At 42.4% G+C, this 17,248-nt stretch overlaps 1 protein-coding gene across 1 annotated transcript in view; it reads right to left on the reverse strand.

Annotated features, from left to right (window-relative positions):
* LOC116698870 (zinc finger protein 521-like) overlaps positions 1–17,248 on the reverse strand; it is a 90,670-nt gene that overhangs the window by 10,841 nt on the left and 62,581 nt on the right. The window contains 3 exon segments of the mRNA XM_032531091.1: positions 1,126–1,241; positions 8,477–8,592; positions 8,594–8,604. Coding sequence (XP_032386982.1) covers positions 8,527–8,592; positions 8,594–8,604 — 77 coding nt within the window. The 3' untranslated portion in view covers positions 1,126–1,241; positions 8,477–8,526.

The following is a 17,248-nucleotide window of genomic DNA, read 5'->3' on the forward strand; positions in this document are numbered from 1 at the left end:
AGGTACCGGCAGCAATCCTTGCTATATAGACAACACTTGTACCAGTGAGAGATGAAAATGCGATAAACAGGAGGCCTCGGCATGAATGAAAAGACTCCATGTAAGTGCTTTGGTGGAGAACTAGGCTTTTTAAATAACCTTCTTTGTGGTGGATTTGCATGTAGGTGGATCAGGACTTGTTTTATTCATGGTTGCGATGCTCAAATGACCAGCAGATAATGATCACATTCACCTTCCTCCTGGCAGACACACGCCCCTGTGTTAACAACCTGAATCTCAATATGAAAATTGTTCAGACTGTGCAGATCAATGGGCGGCCAAGCCCTGGATACTTCCTCTGGCAACCCATTAATACATAGTGGGGCTAATCCAAGTTTCAGATACATATACTTGGAGGATGAAGTCAGAAGCTTGTGGTTTCTTTCTGTGTTTTAAGGCAAATTAAGAATTATTTCAAAGATTGTGCTGAACCTGATGGTTATAGACTACTTACATTTTAATTATTCAGTTTCAAAAGGTAATACAATGGATATGAGAAGTGTGCCATGTGTATAGCAGAGAATCCCCCAAACAAAACAGTGCTGTTTGAAAACACCACCGCCCTGAAATAATATAATAAGGTCTGTTTCATTTTTCCATGTTCTCCAAGGACCAGAGAAAAAGATTGCTAGAAAATGGATTATCTCTCTAACGTTGTGAGTTCATAAGTCCAACTACCAACTTTGTTGAAGGGCAGATACGGTCTCCCAGAGGACAAAGCTCATATTTAGCCATGAGGCCTCCTCTGTGATTAGGAGGGGAGATGCAGGCGTATTGACTCAACTGTGTTTTTGCCTCTGCACTGTATGTAATTACCTCTTCAAAAACGAACATTCCACTAATCCGCTAATTCCAGATATTTTAGTGCTCTGCTGGTCTAATAAGCAAATCAAATCATATCTGCACATCACAAATGAGTTTTGGAAACGGACTGAAATAATTCCTTCTGAGTCTCTCATCCCAGCTGGGACGGAGGGCATAGCCGGAGTGCAGTGAGCGGTGTTTAGTGTTTGTTAAGCTGTCATGTGTGATTAGCGGTCGCAGCTTCTGCTGGTGGCTCTTTTGCTACGCCAGCCCAAGGCTCACCTGTAACTCTGTCTGGAAGAAGAACTTCTGTGGGCACTGCGAGCAGTCGTAGATCTTGTCCTCCTGGCCGTGTGCAGAGAAGATGTGCTGCTGGAGCTTATTGGCCTGGACAAATACTGCTCACGTACAAGGGACGAAGACAAAGGGACAAAGGAGAAGACATTCATGAATGTTAGTGCATGACTTTACAAGTTCTGTAAATAGCAAATAAAAAAAAATGTCCCTGTAAAAAAGCCCATACTCTTTGCTTCCTATTGTTGACTGTGGTAAACTAGAGTAGAGCATTGCCTGTATTAAGGGATAGAAGGCAATATCATATTTGCATCTGCCTGAATAAAAATTGGAGACAGACTATGTCAAATGGCAAGCAAAATTACTTAATTACAAACAAATGAATGCACTGTCAATAATTGAAAAAAAACATTGTATGTATTTTGCTATATAATTGAAAACAAAAGACAGAGAACAATTTAGATGTTAACAGTGAAGCTAGAGTGGTCCTACTTGTGGCACCAGAGCTAGCGGATGCATAATGTTTTGGGAATAATGATGATCTTTATTTAGCACTACTGTGGGGACAACAAGCCAGAAAATAAACAACCAAGAACCAAGAAATTGGCATGGCTTCAAGTGCAAAACATGGCCTCCATTAGTCTACATCGCTAATTATATTGACAATATAAATATTCATGGTGTTGCACTACTTATTCATGCAGACTCAGACTACATTCACCATCATATAAACACAACTCGCTGCCACTTAAAACATATACCATACATTTGTGCTTTAATTAAACCATAGTCCAGGCTAGAAAGCTAAGGGGGAGGCAATTGTGTGGCTCTTGTGTCTTGCATTTGTGTGTGTGTGTGTGTGTGCGTGTGCGTGTGTGTGCGTGTGTGTATCTGCATTCTCCAAGGAGCACTTCAAACATGCCGTTTGTTATCCCAGACCCTTGTGCTTTAAGATGGCTGTCTAATCTCAAAGGTCTGGATGCTCTGGAAAAGTTAGCATGTGGGGGCTTCATTTGAATTTCTTACAGCTGAAAATAACTTTTCTTCTAATGCATGCACCGTGGGGCCACAAGGAGAGGGAGAAACAACGCACAGCCACAAAAAGGTGAGGTGTCTGTCGGAGATGGCTTTGGGGTCGCTGAAGCCCTGTGGCGGGGCTCTGCAACATTAACGTGTCCCAATTTGAGCTCACCTGGGAGAGCGGTTATTAATTATTGAGCTGCGTACACTTGAGACACACTCAGCTTCATTGAATGTCACACTCCTGACCTGGGAAATAAAAGTTTAGATTCAAAGCAGACACACTGTGGTGATGCTTTCAGACTGCTAATGTCCTGGGTGACAGCTGTCTCTGGAACATGGCAGCATGTTAACCCGAAATGAACAAACCTCCTAATGAACAAACAACAACTTCATGGTCCATTTCGGAAAGTAATGACCACAACAATATGAAGACAAACATAATTGCAGATAGATGGCTGGTTTTACAGTCTGCTACAAAACGTTGCCGCTCAAGGTTAAGGCCTCGGCTATCATTCACATTTGAGCCACTGTTATGCTCTAAAATCGTTGACAATTTTCTTTGTGGGGAATACATGCTCTGAAAGACAAAATGTGTGGATAAACAATAGCTTTTTTCTTTAGTTGTGTTTTGTCTGCATATACTGTACAGAAGCAGGTCACAGCAGCTGCAGGAAGCCTTCATTATGTCTTTGGCTAGCGGAGGAAAATGTCAATACAGCAAAAATAAAAATGGATTTGAGACTTGGGGGTCCTTCAAATACTATACAATAGGGCCAAACACAACTAAGATGTCAAGCTAGCTGATGCGCATGGTTTACATAAATATCTGGTCCAGTTCCAGTAAGAGACACATTTAATCAGCCATGCATTTATCAATTCATAGCTCTGCAGTCATTCATATGCAAGTGGATAATGACAGCTGATTTAAGTGCAAAAGCCTTAAATGCACGAACAAGTCTACTGTAAATAAGAATAATAAATACTAAATGGACTTATGACATTTAAGGCGAAGATTTAAATGGAAGCTCAACAACTTCTTAGCTAATATAGTTCAGTTTTGACGTTTTTTACAGGCTTGGGTTATATTTATGATTACTAAAGATGATTGGAAAATGCAGTGTTAGCTAATATGAACTTTGTTAGCCATTTAAGTAGTTGTAAGAGTTAAAATAAAGACTGTTTCTTTGTCTTCATCACCTGTATGCATAATCAAATTAACATTCAACATGTCATAAAGGGATACGCTGAAACGGCCAATGAGGGGACATTGTATTGGTATTTGGCAGCAAGAGTCACAAATGAAATATGCCACTGCCATGCCCATTTAAAGGAAGCATGTCCTCCTAGAGGGTTAAAATGACGACATTGAGAAATAATCCAAAATCACATCCAAACAGGATCAGTGGCTGGCCATTGTTTCTCTCCCTGCTGAGAATGAGACAGAATAAAGGAGGGAGAGACAACTTTGTGGAGTTTGTTGGCCGTGGAGCCAGAGTGGAGCTGAACAGAGCGCTGAGCCGGGTTGGGCGTCAGGGGTGTCAGGGCTGAGGGGGCTGAGGGGCCAAGGTCTCCTCGCTGTGGGGGATATTAAGCCCTCTGATTAGATCTCAGGGGCTGCCCATGGCAGACGTCTCCTTTACTACAAGCCCCAGCTCATCTTTATTTTGGCAGGGTGGTGCTCTCTGCAGCCTGCACTGCACCAATACTAAGATGTTTGTGCAGGGAGAGAAAAAAAGTTTATCCTTTTTTTCCCCTTTCTCCTTTTTATTTATTTATTCGTCTAGCCTACATGTGTTCATTTCTTCTTAATCCAAAAATTCACAATGCAGAGGCTGATCCAAGTGTTCTTTACACAAACAAGTCGGCTGTGTAAGTCGATTTGGAGTTATAAGCTGATAACTACGATTTTTTGAGTTAAAGCTAAGCCCATGTTGATTTTTTGGATGCAAAATGTTATAATTCTAACATCACACACCAGCAGAACATGGGCAGCAACTAAACAAAAAGCCAATTAAACTACTGTATTTGTGAGACTCTTGCAGATTTGCATCCTGTAGTTTTTCAAGTTGTACTTCACGCTGTGACATAAGTAAAAGAAAAGCACACACACACACACACAAACACACACACACACAAACACACACACACTTTCATCAGGCACAATTTCTTCTGTTTTGTTTGTCTTAAGCACATATTCCCAATCACAATTTCCACACCAGCCCTCACTACTGCTCCTAAGGGTGCAGACAGACACTTCTAGCTGCAGGCTCCCCAACTTCTGAAACCTGTCAAATCTGTCCTGGGAGAGTCAGCCTCCCTCTCATCATCCAGGGGCTTATGGACCTCTCTCCATTTACCCTCCCTCCCCTACACAGTTCTCTTTTCCTCATTCTCTTCCCCCCTTTCATCTCACATCCAAACTTGCCAGTTACAACCTTCTCAGCTTCCTCCAAGTTTAGTCTCCTTTTCTCCTCTATTTTGTCTCCCCTCATGTACTGTCTACGACTTACTTTTCCCCATTCTTTCCTCCGGTCTGTTTTGTGGTATGGTTTGCCCTCAGTCCCTTCCCTTAGGTGCAGATTGAGGATAATCAGGTATGTCAAAGAATGACAATCACTCCCTGCCTCCCACTGAGTTTTTGGGTCACGGGGGGGTATATCAAACTAACACATGGGCACAGAGTGGGGATGATCTTTTGAACAAAGGGCAAATTTGTAAATCTAGTGAGCTCAATGACCCAGCCTCTATTACCAGCACCACCTAGTTTGATCAAAGTTTTGCTTTTATGTTCAGACTCATTATGTCTGTAATAGGGATCATTGTAATCTGTAAATAAAGTTTTTGGAATTGTGCACACAACATCAACAGCATCTCATCCACACCGACTTATCAAAACTTTGTATGACTTAAAGGTCCAATATGTAATATATCTGCTGTAATAAATCCAAAAATTACCCCAATGCCTCATCAAATATTAAGGAAACATGCTAAGATGAAATACTATCTTTTCTAACAATGCTAATGCCAGTATTTTCTCCTTTGGAAATTTCCATTCCGTGATGGAATTTCTGTTTCTGGGTTGCCAGATATACTTGTAAACACGTAAACCCAGCGTGCTACAGCTGTAACATTAGAACAGCCATGAAAGCAGCAAACAAACAAACAGGATCCACAGAGATTCATTCTACCTGACCTAAAAAACCCTGGAATGTTTCTAACAGTTGTGTGACCAGAGATGCTACAGACCCCGGGGAAATATTGGAGATGTATTTGAAAGATGGAGACTTTAGAACCCAAAAAGATGCCGAGTTGGCTATTTTCCTCCTGAACGGGTAAGCATTAGCTTCAGCCTAATTTATCAGGTTACTCAAAAAAACAAATTGAGCCACACCCAGTAAAGTGACCCCAACTGGTCCTGGCTAACGCCGCTATGCTAACTCTACTAATGTTATCGGAGGACCAGGCAGGTGGACCAAGGCTGTTTACAACGTGTAGCCTTTTCAGCGGCCGTAGCTGACAATGGTGAGTTATTTTAAGCCAAGTGAGGGGGCTGTAAATTGGGAGGAGAGGACCGTGAGTTTGCAGTGTGTTCAGCAATTGTTGATGAAATTCTAAGCCAATAAAGTGTGTTCAGTCGGGTGGAGAGGACAGCAAGGTAGTGCTATTTTTAGCGGTTTCTATCGTAATTCTAAGCCTAGGAAGTGTGTCTGTCAGATGGGTGGAGAGGACGGCAAAGTTGTTGTGTTTTTAGCGGTTACTACTGGAATTCTAAGCCTAGGAAGTGCGTCTGTCAGTTGGGTACAGAGCTCCACGTGAGCACGGACTTCTATGCCTGTCAATATAGCCAGCCTCTAACGTTAGTTGCTCTGCTGTGCAGTAAAGATGTCTGGCTATGTGAGACAAGCGTCTAACAACATTGTTGTGGATGCTCCTTCAGCATGCTTTGGAGGATGATCTGGCAAAACGGTTTCGTGAACTTCGAGTCTGAGGAGGAGGGGCGGGGGAGACGACTCTCCAGTATTTTGAATTTGTACTGCAGTAACTGTTTTAACCACTCGCTGTCAGTATTATATATTGCACCTTTAAATAGTAAATTATAAGAAGTAGGCTCTGTAACAATTACAGTAGTAACAAGTACTTTACATAACTTTATAATTTAACACTGCTACATTCCAGAGATAAATACTGTATTGTACTTTTTTGGCATTCTTCTTTTTACTCATTGAATATTAAGATTAAAAAAAATGTGATGCATTGGTAGATTACCTACCTAACACACTTAAATGAGTTCAACTTTGAACAAGCTACAACAAAAAAGCGCTGCTTATGTGTTATAATCACAGTACACAATAGTATGTATAGACATGTATGGGGAGTAACTCTGCTTCACGTGCAGTTTTATTTGTATATTTTATACTTATATCCATTGTGTTGACAACACTTACTGTATATACTTCTAATCCTAATTTTACTTTACTTTCAAACCCTCTCCTAGAACTTATATTTTGTACACTACCAATTTGTTTTGCCAGTTAGTTTTCATGGGAAACCAGGCGTTCACATCCTGAGTCCTGTTTGGTTATGTTTGTGCATCAAAACCACTAAGGTTAAGGTTAATTAAAGATTGTGGTTTTGGATAAATAAAATAAACACTCCTTGTGTTGTGCAATATGTGCAACATCTATGCAAGACCAGAATCTTTCCCTAACCTTAACTAAGTGCTCTGAGTCCATTAGGAACACCATTAGAAGTTAATCACGCTTTAATTGCAGACATTGTTTGAAAACAACTGAAATACTGTGCCAGTGAACATTTTTTTTTCTTTGTTATATTGCTACTTTTACCTAGGTATAAGATCTGAATATTGCTGCTGCATGAATGTATATGTATTACAAGTAACAAAAATATGTTTAAATTGAACACATAATGACAAATAAGCCTACATACATTTATCTAACAAACTGCCGGTTAGTGTATGTCAAGGTGTAAAAGTAGTGTCTTTTCTCTGCTTTATTCTAGGCTCAACTAGAAGAAATATATTCAAGGACAGCTGTCAGCCAAACTCTCAGTTCCTCCTTTTCCTCCGAGTGCTCTGACTTCAGTCTGCCTGTCCCCTGCATCCCCAACAGAGGGAGGCCTTTCAGTCCATACATGCTCTTCACAGCCTGCCTTCCCCACTACCATGGGCCTTTGCCCATCTGTCTGTCTGCTCTGCGACCACTGTCCTGAGGGTGTACTCTGTCTCTCCCTCCTCCCCTCTCCCTCCCAGCATCCCTCTCTCATGCGCCGTGATCGATATGGACGCAGAGGGAGAGGGGGGACCTGTCTGTCAAAGCCCGGGGGGAAAAAAAGAAAGGGTCAGTGAAGGAGGGCCCTGCTCCCATATTAAATTCCCCAAAACCCCTTGGGGGGTTTGGGAAAGGGGGGTTTTGGGGGGGGATTATCAATGGGTCTGCTAAAAGAGAGATAAGACCAAAAAAACAATAAGAGAAGTAGAGCGGAGTGGCGGGAGGGGGGTTTGAGGAAAAAAATTTGAGGAAATTAATAAAGGGGCTGGAATGGAAGGGGGTAAAAGGTAAGAAAATTTGGGAACCCAAAATTTTTTAAAAGGGTAAATGTGACCAATAAAAGCCCCAATTTTGGGATAAATAGTGAAGAGGCCAAAAAAACGGGAAAAAAAGATGAGGGCCCAAAAAGTGGAAAAGAAAAAAAGGCCCGAGAAAGGGGAAAGGGGTGAAGGCTTAGGAACGACTTTGCAGGAAATTTTTATAAGAAGTTAAACCCCCCTTTACACTGAAGGAGGGCGCTATCCTTTCGGAAAGGGGTTTTGGTCCTTTTCCCCCCTCCAAAACCCCAGAGCAGATGAATCATTTTAAACTTCAGCACCACTGCCATCCACCAATTTGCCCCCCTCTCCTTTTCTTTGCCCACTCTTCCATCCCCCATCTCCCCCCCAAACCCCACAATGTCCTCCCCCCTTCCCCTTTTTTTCTCCCCCAACTCTCCCCCTTTATTACCACTTCTTTTCCCTTTTAAATTTTGGGGGCATTTTACTAAAAAAAAAGCCACATGCAGCCACTTTCTCAGTTTTAAACCGACCCGCTTGCGGGGCCTTCCTCCCAAATCATTTTTGAACCCATTTGCCGTTTCACACATAAAAAAACACGGAAATGCAAATCTTTGCATCTTGAGAATGTAAATGTCTCTAAACATGTACATAAAAACTACTCTACCATTCAAAACTTTCTATCAGTCCACTGGGTTGCAAATCCATGATACACACTCTTATGGACACAAACACACGCACAATACATACCTGTAAACCCGATGGACCTTTAAGGTTCCCCCCTGCCCCCCAAACGGGGCTCAAAACATTGGGATTGAAGTTTCTGGTGGTTTGAATGACTGACTAAAGAGCTTTCCTTCATGGTTTTAATCCTTCCTCTGCAGAGAAAGAGCAACAAAAACACCGGGAAAACATAAAAAAAAAAATTTAAACGAGCTGAATGGGGTTTTAAATTTTTCCTTTTTTTTATTTCTTTTCCACAATTTAAATCAACACATTTGTTGCAAAGAACTCTGCTTGTGATTTTCACGAGACAGGAAATACTATAAAGTGCGATGTGCACCCATCAGGCAAAAATTAGATGACCAGCAAGGGTTCTAACACCCCGAGGAGCCCCCTTGCACTAAACTTACTTTTTTTTTTTAAAACTTTTTTAAAAACTTTTTTTTTTTTTCTGAATTCAAAATTTTAAAAGGACCTTTTTAAAACGAAGGAAACAATGATTTGTGCTTTAAAAGATGAATCAAAAATAAATAATGGAGAAAGAATAATTCACGTCTCCTTTCAGATGTGCAGTGTTATTACTATTACTGCAAGGACAAAATAGTATTAAAAGACAGTTTCTGAAACCTTCATTTTATGTCACCAAATCATCTCATCACTTCTTCAGTGTATACTGACTGTCAAGGCTGCCAAACCAATGTTCACATGTCAACATTTTTAATACAGTGATACGACGTGTTATTTCAAGAGCACGACAGACTCCCAGTTTATCTGCTTGGCATTAGAATTCCCTGCACGTCTATCTTAACGTTAGACTACCTCAGCCGAGGCCACTGATAGCTTAAATAAATGTCGTTCAGACTGTGAACCTACAGACTCATTTGGAGCACAACAATGTGCTGACTCAGGCTTCCAGAGAACGGCCCATCTCCAGCGCGTCAATAAAAAAAAGGCCTATACAGTCTGCAATGGGGCCGGACTAGTGCTCCATCAAACTCCTGCCAACCCTGACGTTAGGCCAGCTACTGCAAGGGGGTGGGGTGGATACACTCGGGACTCATCTAGGGTTTATCCCCAGGTCTCTACACCCCAGTGCCCACCGCATATGACCTGGGTACTAGAAGCATGAATAAACAGTCCACCTAACCAGCTGTGCCCGGCTCGAGCCCTGGAGGATCCAAGTAGAGGTGCTTTAGGCAAATTTGGCAAAACATGTCAACTGGAAAACTGCTGCTAAACAATATAAGTATTGTATAGTTACAACGTTAACTTCCCCAGCAAATTTCGGTTCTTTTTTCTTAGAGTCATTTCTCTATTGACCACTAAAGTCTCACCTGAAACAGACCTTTTGTTTATGGTTGTGTTTGTATGTAGAGGAACTGCTTTGTATCTTTTGTTTGTTCACCATCAGTTTTGTATTTTTCTTTTTCTTAATTATTATACTCACTTTATTAAGCTTACCTGATACATGGGTATACAAAAAGGTACTGTAGTATCTCTGCACCTATTAATTCTGACTAATAGTAACAACTGCCACCTAACGACCCCTGGTATTTGTAGGTAGAGAGGGGAATGGAAACATCTCCTGCAGTGCCAAAAAAAACAGTGTATATTGAACTTGCTCCTATAACATAATACCACATGTCTTTTTACAATCTTTTCTGAATAGCATAAACATATGGCAATGCATATTGCATTAGGGGGTGTCTACAGCATAAAAACAAAACATACAGGAAGTTGTGCATCAGCCAAAGCTAACAGACTATGTTCCCTCATGACTGTCTAGTAAAAGGTAAAGGCCGATGAAAGCAGCTCATGATATGTTCTGCAATCATAAATTTTACAGATGAGCTGTTCTGTAGCCTACATGTGTATCTGTGTGTGGCAGCAGGCGTCAGCAAGAGAGGGGGTGGAGGGTGGCACGAGTGTATCTACGCAGCCGTGCAATAGGATCACTGCCCTCTTTGATCACCATTCAGTTTGCTTTTCTGTGTGAGGGTGTACAAGAGGTCAAGCTTGCTGCAGGGTTCACAGATCTGTTCTTCTGCCAATGCGCAGCCCCTTATTTGACCCTAGTGCATAACGCTGTCCCTTTGGAGACCTGGACTGCTTCATTATGCAGATAACTCTGCACCTGCCTGACTGACCCTGTGTGCATGCATGTGTGTGTTTATGTCTGTGAGCAGGTGCATCAAGGGAAAGTGGCATAGAGATATTTATACAATATGCTTCAACATTTGAAGAATAAGGCTGGTGTTCTTCTATATTTTTCTTATGCCAACAATTACCATTAACGGATTAAAATCAACAATGTGTCATTCGGTCTCGACTTCCCTACCTTGAATGTGTCTCTTGGCATCAAACCTGTTCATTCCCATTGAATAAGTACGACTTTAAAAACAAGTCATAAATATCTAGTTTCATTTTTTTTTTAAAGAGCAGTAATTCCCTAAAAACAGTTGGACGTTGTAGATTTTACCAAACATTACTAAAACAGGAGTAAATTGTGCTTTTTTTCTGGGAACTATTTTTCATGCATTTATACACATTTGGTGTGCAAGCAGGATGGTGTATTTGGGATTGACTCAAAAAAAACGACATTGCCCATGTTCATTGTAATGTAGCAACATGTTACCCGGTGCACAGGTGGGGCTCATTCATGTGTTCTAATAGTTTTTGGAAACAATAGAGGTCTATGGCACAGAGCAATGAGCTACAGTATATCTTTGGCTACACTCACAATACTTGTTAGGAGGATTAATTCAGTGTTGGCTTTGGTGTTTTGATGGGAATTGTTGACAATTAAAAAAAAGTTGTTGATTTGGAATGCAATATATTAAATACAACATTACTATATTTACAGTGACATATGTTTACATTTTTGTCAGTACATAGTTCTTCCTATGTTTATAAAGAACCCTAAACTGAAATAGTACTATGTACTATATAGATAAACAGATGGAAAAAGAAAAGAGGTTGAGGGATCAATAGAGGTTTGACTGTGAGTCTGTTATGAGTAAATTGTGCTCTGTTAGCCCCTGTAATGCAGCCTGTGTAGGGCTGGGTTTGTATTCAGCAATGTAACAGCGGTTGAATCAAGCTGGCAGCCTGTTTCTTAGTGAGAGCCAAGGGAGGAAGTCAGCTCGATCGCCCCTATAGCTGCCTCATTGGGCTGAGGTCACTTCCTGTTGCTCCCCCAGCCTTTCTCCAGGGCTGCCCAATCAGTATGGCCCTGCGTGGGCTCCCACCCCTCTCTATGCACTGAGCCGACTCTGGATATAGTTACAGGGCCACAGGGGACTGTCAGCTCTCTCTCTCTATTCTCATCTCTGTCTCTCTCCCTTCTCTGACTCTCTGTTTCCGAGTCTCCCGAGTGTTCTCCGCTGCCACCACCCTGTCCCTCAGCACTCCTAAGAAAATCCTTTAGATGAGAATGGCTCCTGTGCCTGCTCTCTCTAAGCATCCCTGACACCAGCAAAGTAAGCCCATCTGCATATCCACAGGGCCTCGCGTTCCTGTGGCTCATGGTTTATGTATTTCACAGCTCCTTAAAACACAAACGCCTAATATCTCTCCCATGTGGAGGACAGGAGAGGGAAAGGCAAAGTGGAAAAACTACTCTAAAAAAGAATGGTCTTTATTTCTCTGTGCTGTTTACTTTTTATCCAGGCTGAAGTTCATGCGCCGTTGAAGGTTGTTTGGGACATTGGGGCATGGGGGTCTGGCTTGCATTGTTTAGTGATCTCTTTAAGTAACAACGGCACAGCTGCAGCATATTGAATTCTGTACGTTGAAGGTGTGTGTACATTTGATAGAGACACCTTTGTTTGCCTAGTGTCGTATGCACAGCCATCAGCTGACAGTGAGTAAAAGACTGAAATTAAAGTAACTAAAGACTTTCTGATAATAGTGTGTAGTTAAGTATAATGCAGGACATTGCTTAATTAAAAACTCTCCCTCAGCTTATTCCGTTTCAACACCACCACTCCCCCCACCACCACTTCACCACCACTGGCCCTTACTCTATTTAAACTTCTCTGTTGAAGAGCAGTTTGAATTAGAGGGGAATTCAGAATCACTTTGAGCATTTGGCTTTGGAAGAGAAAAATCTGATACTTAGATTTACACTCCTCTCTGGGAGATAGTGAATGGTTCTTTGAAGCTCACTCTTAGAGGGACCCATGCTGCTTCTGTCGCCAAAGCAGCATACTCTAACAAATGATATTAAGGACATCAATCAAGGCACTTCTTTGCTGAAAGTAATGAGTAAACAAGTGGGGAAAACAAAATGAGAAAATGTAGTAGGCAGGAATGGGTTGTTTTGGAAAAGCCAGAGACAGTTGGTGCGGTCAAACTGGCAATACAAAGTTTGTAAACTGCCAAAAGTTGCCATTAAAGCAGACACACCAGCTCGGAGCTATCTTGTTTATGAGGAACTTCACCTTTAGCAAGAGTTTGCTTTCCGTTCTACCATCTGTTTCACAATATTAAGCCTGATGTTGGAGTTGTATGTTAATATGGTTTTCAACGGACTCACTGCTGTATATACAACCCACTACGGGATTGTGGATGGTAGCAAAGTAGACAGCTCTAGGCCTGTAAACAGTAGGTGGGTTTACTTCTCTCTTCTCTCCGCGGGAACTATCCATTAACAGATAATGGGGGGAAAATCAGAGTGATTAAGGCCCAGGGAATTATGGGTGAATACAAATTGACTCCACCTCCGTGTGGTGTGCTCTCTTGAGGTAGAAGCGCTGCTCATAAGGAACAAACTCATTTCGAAAGTACTACAAGTCCCATTAAGGCCTGGAGAATGCTGCAGAAGGGGGTGGGAAGGTGGTAGGTGGGAGCGCAAAGGGACAGACTCCCCCTGGACCAAAACTGATTGGAGAACTGGCGCCTGGGGGGAACATTACTAATATCTATTTCCTGCCTCCACAGTTTGAGAAGGACAGAGTGAATCAAGTGCAAAATGTCAAAATTAAAGTACAAGATTTAATCATGGCACCTTGAAAATTCACCCCATTCTATCAAAGTGTTAATGTATTACACAAACTGTGATGGAAATGTGGTCGAGTGCTAGCTAATAAAATCAAAGAGATTGGAAAACTACCGTAGCATTAAAGGGAAAGCTTTACTCCAGTTTGCCTGTGGGGACGTGGGAATGCAAAAAACACATTCTGTGCCTGCAAGTGAAAAAGTAAAAGATGAGCTAAGCGAGGTACCAAAGCCCTCATGTCTGGGTCCCAAGTTCGGTGCATGCCTGATGCTGTTTTCCAACCTCCAGAGAGAGAAGGAGGAGTGAGGTGTTGGCTGTGGCATGTCAGTGGTGGTGACACCCTCACACAGCAAGAGCAAAGGATTGTGGGGGAACATGGATCTGGGAGAATGTCAGCTCTGATGCATGGCAGCTCGTTGGAGGTGCTAATCAGAGCAGGGCTGGGTTCCTGCTAGGATCAGCCACTCTGCGCCTACATTAACCGCCTCACAGCTCCTATGGCTACAGGGCCAGAGGTAGAAACACCAAACTGACAGGTTTTTGTGTTGAGATAAACATGCGTAACGCTTGAATGGATGTTACAAAAGGTTTAGCAGACTAGAACACCTTTTGGAGTTCACAAAACATGGGGGACAAAAACATAAGGACATTTCTCCTTCTCCCTAACATAAACACACTGAGCAGACATTTCCACTTGAGTTATTTGCCAAGAGCCCCTGTGCATCTGTTTCGAAAAACTCAGTTCTTACTCTGAAGCAGCAAATAAATAAAATAAAGCCAAAAGTCATTAATATTGGAAACATATGAAAAAAAGCACACCTTTATGCTCAATTAATAGGCAGGAATGGGTTCTTATGGAAAAGCCATTATTCTTATTCTTGTAATTCTTATGATTCTTGTTATTATTCCTATTATTTTATACCAGAAAACCCAGATGTAAAAAGGATAACTTCAGACAGCATGAATGCATGAACCGCTTCCTACACCGAGCCTGGTATTTCATGAAGAACATGCTGTGCTTTGTGTTCCTTTATGCATGGCTTACATTAGGCGTTAAGAAGCTTTTATTCCTCAGCTGTGTTGTGGTAGCATGGCATTATATCAGAGGAAATTAGATTTTGTCTCCTTCAATAGCAGATTATATGTTGACATTTCTCATTCTCTTCTTTTTTTAAATTCTAGAATAAGTAAATGTGCAATGTCACTCAAATCCCATAGTAAAAGTGTAAGAAAAACACACAAGTTATGTCATGACGTATGGGCTGTATGACATTTTGGATGGCCTTGGCCATTTTAGTAAAAATGTTGTGCATATTTATATATATACTTTAAAGATTTGAAACAGCACTGAATGTAATTTATCAGCCTGCAGCCTACCAAAGGGAAACTAGTAAAATCATGAAGAAGCTGGTGTTTCAGCGGGACTTGGCGCTACTGTGTGCTTTGAACGATGCCATTTTGTGTTTGGCCTGGACCACATTACCAGCTATTCTTACAGCTGAAACCCACCATGGCTAAAACTCGGTCAAATGAACAGTGTGTAGGTCACAGAGGCAGAAGAAAAGAAAAAAAAAAGAGAAGGGAGAAATCCAACACAACAAAGGCAAAAGCTGAATACTTGTTAACGAATGATGTGTAGGCGCTGCAGCTGCAGGCAGGTATGGAGGTCCGTTGGGGACAAACAGTGCAGGCTGCTGAGATGGATTGCATGAGAGTGCTGGACCCCCCTGCAGCCACACAACCCATTCTGCACTGAAATGCTCTAATTTACTCTATACATGCCTATTCTAAACTGCTAGGCTTTTTCTTGTTAGAAGAAAATAAAGGTCAAGTGGCTACGCCCTGACTTTACAAAACTCTCGTGCACAGCAACTTTCATTGAAAGTTGCTGTGCACGTGAGAAGAAAAACAAATTACAAACAAGCAAAGAAAAAAAAATACTTTCTGGCAAAAGAGAAGAAGCAAAGAGAAGAAAAAAAACAAGTGAATCTGACCAGAATTTCTTTCAGCTCTCAAAAGATTGAGTGGCCTGAATGTAAAAAGTTAATTATGGGCACATGCCTGGCTTTTTCCGCTAGCCTCACTGTGGTATTGTCAGGCTGAGGTATGTGGCTCTATGGGGTCTGTGGTCCACACAAAGGAGCAGGGAAAGAGAGCGATGCGGAGAGGCCCCTTGGCTGGGCTCACGGCATGGAACACTGTACAATTAGCCAGCCCCTGCGTTCTGCTGGCTTATAATTATCAGCGCTTGCCTTAATTGACTCCCTTAGCCTGCTGCAGAGGGACCCCCCCCCCCCCCCCCATTCAACGCAGGCCGTTGAGTGCCACGCCAGGCTCTCCAAAGTCATTTAAAAAAACGCTCATATTTTCGACACAAAAAAGGGGGAACATTTGGTGAGAGAGAATTCATCATCAGGTGTCTAGAGGTTTTCCTTAATAGAAAAGCTGAGTCCCACTGAGTGCGCTCCGTGTAGCGGCCAGCCACGCATGCTCAGGACCAGCAAGCCGCCATTCGCAGCGGGCCACAAGACATTAGCATAATTTTATATAACACAGGCTCCCGCGCTGGAAATTTAATACATCTCAGCAAATACGAGACAGGCGTTTTGCATAATTTTTTTCTCATTCTCCACCTAGCTTTCTCTCTTCCTTCTATCTTTCTGTCCTCGCTCCATGTCTCTCTCCTGTCTCGTCTTCGTCTTGCCTCACTCTCTCTCTCTCTTTTGCCACCACTCTCCTTTGCCCCTGCCCCCTACACAACCACCCCTCTCTCCTCGCCCCATGGTGCTGCTCTCACTAGGAGAGGGGAAGTTCATTACCTCAGCTAAATCAGAATTAGTCCCTTCATTTTGACGGGGCGAACTTCATTAGAAAGGCCCTTCCTTAATCCAGCAGGGAGAACTGATGAATCTACATGGGGGCAATAATTTGCTTCACACAGCACATTCAGCTATTTCCTCCACACTGTTTCCCCCCCTTCCTTTTCACCATCTATCTGGCTCTATGGTTACATTTTTATTAGATCTAAAACCTAAGAAAGGAAAACACCTGCATATAATTAACTAATGGCAGCAGAGAGGGTGTAAAGAATGAGTTATGCTGTTAGGAATGTCCCGTCTCAGGCTTCAGGGCCTTTGGAGCATGGCTGACTTGGCCACCACTCAAACACAGACTGAGCGAGCACGGTCGACAGCAGACGGGTCTGAGGTAACTATTCAGGGTGATTATATGCCATGATTATGTTCTTTTGTTTTAAGATACACAAATCTTTTACGGTACATGTGGTTGTACTGTAGGTAGAACGAAAAAACAAACTAGAATGAGTAATTTGCTGTTATGAAAGATAGAATCCTTGCATCCTTTGTTTTTTCTTTTTCTAAATCACAAAGTATTGCAAGACTCTCTAAAGAGACGAAGCTTTAGCGGTTGTCCAGATCCTTAGAACAAACTAAGCGAAGAGATGTGAATCAGGACAGACAGCCCCTGACTGCCATACCACAGCGCCTGGTGTCAAACAGATGTGCAGCTTGGCAGCTACGCTCCCCAGAAAACAGAGAGCCCACGGATTCCAGGGTGGTGTTGAGTCGTGCTGCCCTCCCCCCATCTCACCACTCCCCCGTCCCCCAACAGCCCCAACTACCCCACACTGTGCCCCTGCAGTCTCCCTCCCTCATCACCTCCACACAGGGGTCCCCTGACTGGTAATCTCGTCCCTCGAATGTGAAATCTCCGACAGCGATGCCCCGCGCTTTTACCCCCTACCTCTGTGGCTGATGGGTAAATTGGAATGGCGCTCCCTG

This window comes from Etheostoma spectabile, chromosome 12, assembly GCF_008692095.1.
Source record: "Etheostoma spectabile isolate EspeVRDwgs_2016 chromosome 12, UIUC_Espe_1.0, whole genome shotgun sequence".
Taxonomy (NCBI): Eukaryota; Metazoa; Chordata; class Actinopteri; order Perciformes; family Percidae; genus Etheostoma; species Etheostoma spectabile.